A 2016-nucleotide genomic window follows, 5' to 3' on the forward strand; every position below is an offset into this window, starting at 1 on the left:
TTTTATGTCGCCGTAATGTTAGGTAGACAAAAAAATAGTCAGAACTTATTTTATTTAGCATTAATTAATTATTGTAACAATTAATGAATGCTAAATAAGGTAAGTTATGACTGTTTTTGGCTTATTTTCTTTGGTTACCAAACATTTTCAAAAAAAAAATCCTAAGACTTTTACTTTTTCTTACAAGGCTTTAGTCAAATCATATTTAATTAATTAAATTCTTAGTAAAAAAAACCCAAAATTAAATGATTTAAATCTTAAACTAAAAAAAGTTGGGATTCTAGTAATGTAACCTCTGGTGAATCAATACCTCACTCACATTATATCGGGTAGAAATTCTTTCAAAAGTTCACTAACTATTTATGTTTTCTTTTATTCTAATCAAATACAAATAATCTTCACATCAGCATGCATACATCATCTAATTATTTCAATTATTAATTATTATTAATCAGTAATATGCATGTTATTTAATTTATTACTATCAATTAGGTATAGAAAAAGATTAATTAAGATCATTACTCTAGAAGCCCGAGAACCAATATTCGTATAAAGACAGAGAGTGTCATCTTTGGCCTAACCTTCCTGCAAAAATCGAAGCATAACATTTTACTTAGCTTTATAAACTCAAATTAATAAAAGTAACATGCACTATATATATAGTATGTTACAATAAATTATTTTTGCTTTCAATATTGTCTCTGATAAAACAAAAACACATAAATAGAAATTCAAATAACAATAAAACCTTATTTTACTGAAAAAGTTTGGCTATATAAATCAAATAAAATTATTATATAATATTCTATCATATATTATATTTACAGTGAAATTATTTAAAAAAATTGTTTGACCAGCTCATACGCAAAAAATTATTTTAAGTCAAATAATGAAAATATATATAAAAAATTATATTTTTGCTTTGAATAGTGTCTTTATAAAACAAAAACTCAAAAATAGAAATTCAAATAACAATAAAACCTTATATGATATTCTATTATGTATTATATTTACAGTAAAATTATTTAAAAAAAAAATATTTGACTAGCTCATACGTAGAAAATTATTTGAAGTCAAATAATGAAAATATATACAAAAAGTATATATTTTTGTATTTTGAAAATAAGAAAATACTTCTATATTTAATTTATTTTGTTTTGATAAAATGAAAATTTGGTGTGGTTGATTTCGCGTGAATTTGATAGTTGAGAGTCGTTAGATAAAAATTTAGTTAAATCAGTTAAATTATCTAATGACTCTCAGTTATCAATTTTATGTGAAATTAACTGCACCTGAATTTTCATCTTTTGGTAATTATACTCTAGAGAAGGCAATATGAGTATAGAGAAGGTAAGTAGTTATATTAGGACCTTTCAAAAAAGAATGCAAAGGGAGCGAGGGAAATAGCAGCAATGAGATTGCGATAAACAACAAAGACATAACGACTCATTCCATGGTTGAGACTGGCCATGGAGAATATGTAGGTTCCTGCCAATCCAAATTGAAGCCCCACAGTTAGCAAATAAGGCTTTGCCTTGCTCATCACTAATCTTTCTCCCATTTTTTTTTCTTGTAAAAGAGAGAGAGATTGATGAATAATGATGATGTTTTAATATAGCTAGCTAGGTTCTATATATCTCAAGTGTGTGAGGTGGCCTTCCTTATATAGTAACAGCGTCTATGATGGTAATGAGTAGTATATAGTCATGATTAAGACCATATAAAATGCACTACTACTAGGCACCCATACATCAATAATAATAATAAGAGGATAAGGCATGTTGGGTGTTGGATATACTAATGTCAGCAACGATGAAAAGACAGATAGAATTTATTATTTTATTTTTTAGATTTAGTAATCTAATAATATATATATTTTTAACTCATGTTTTTAAATATTAATAACTAGCTACTAATTAAAAATAATAAATTTTGTTATTTTTTTAGTATTTTTCTGTCACTATTATTTTAAAGTTATATATGCTTCTGTCATTCTCAAGTCAAACTTTTATATAT

General features: G+C 25.1%; 1 protein-coding gene across 1 annotated transcript in view; it reads right to left on the reverse strand.

Annotated features, from left to right (window-relative positions):
• Positions 1-1643, reverse strand: part of LOC107460842 (WAT1-related protein At4g08290) — a 5659-nt gene extending 4016 nt beyond the window's left edge. The window contains exons 1-2 of the mRNA XM_016079259.2: positions 1371-1643; positions 523-585 (exon numbers count right to left, since the gene is read on the reverse strand). Coding sequence (XP_015934745.1) covers positions 523-585; positions 1371-1561 — 254 coding nt within the window. The 5' untranslated portion in view covers positions 1562-1643. The remainder of the gene's footprint in view (positions 1-522; positions 586-1370) is intronic.
• Positions 1644-2016: the final 373 nt, after the last annotated feature.

The sequence above is a fragment of the Arachis duranensis genome, chromosome 8 (genome assembly GCF_000817695.3).
Source record: "Arachis duranensis cultivar V14167 chromosome 8, aradu.V14167.gnm2.J7QH, whole genome shotgun sequence".
Taxonomy (NCBI): Eukaryota; Viridiplantae; Streptophyta; class Magnoliopsida; order Fabales; family Fabaceae; genus Arachis; species Arachis duranensis.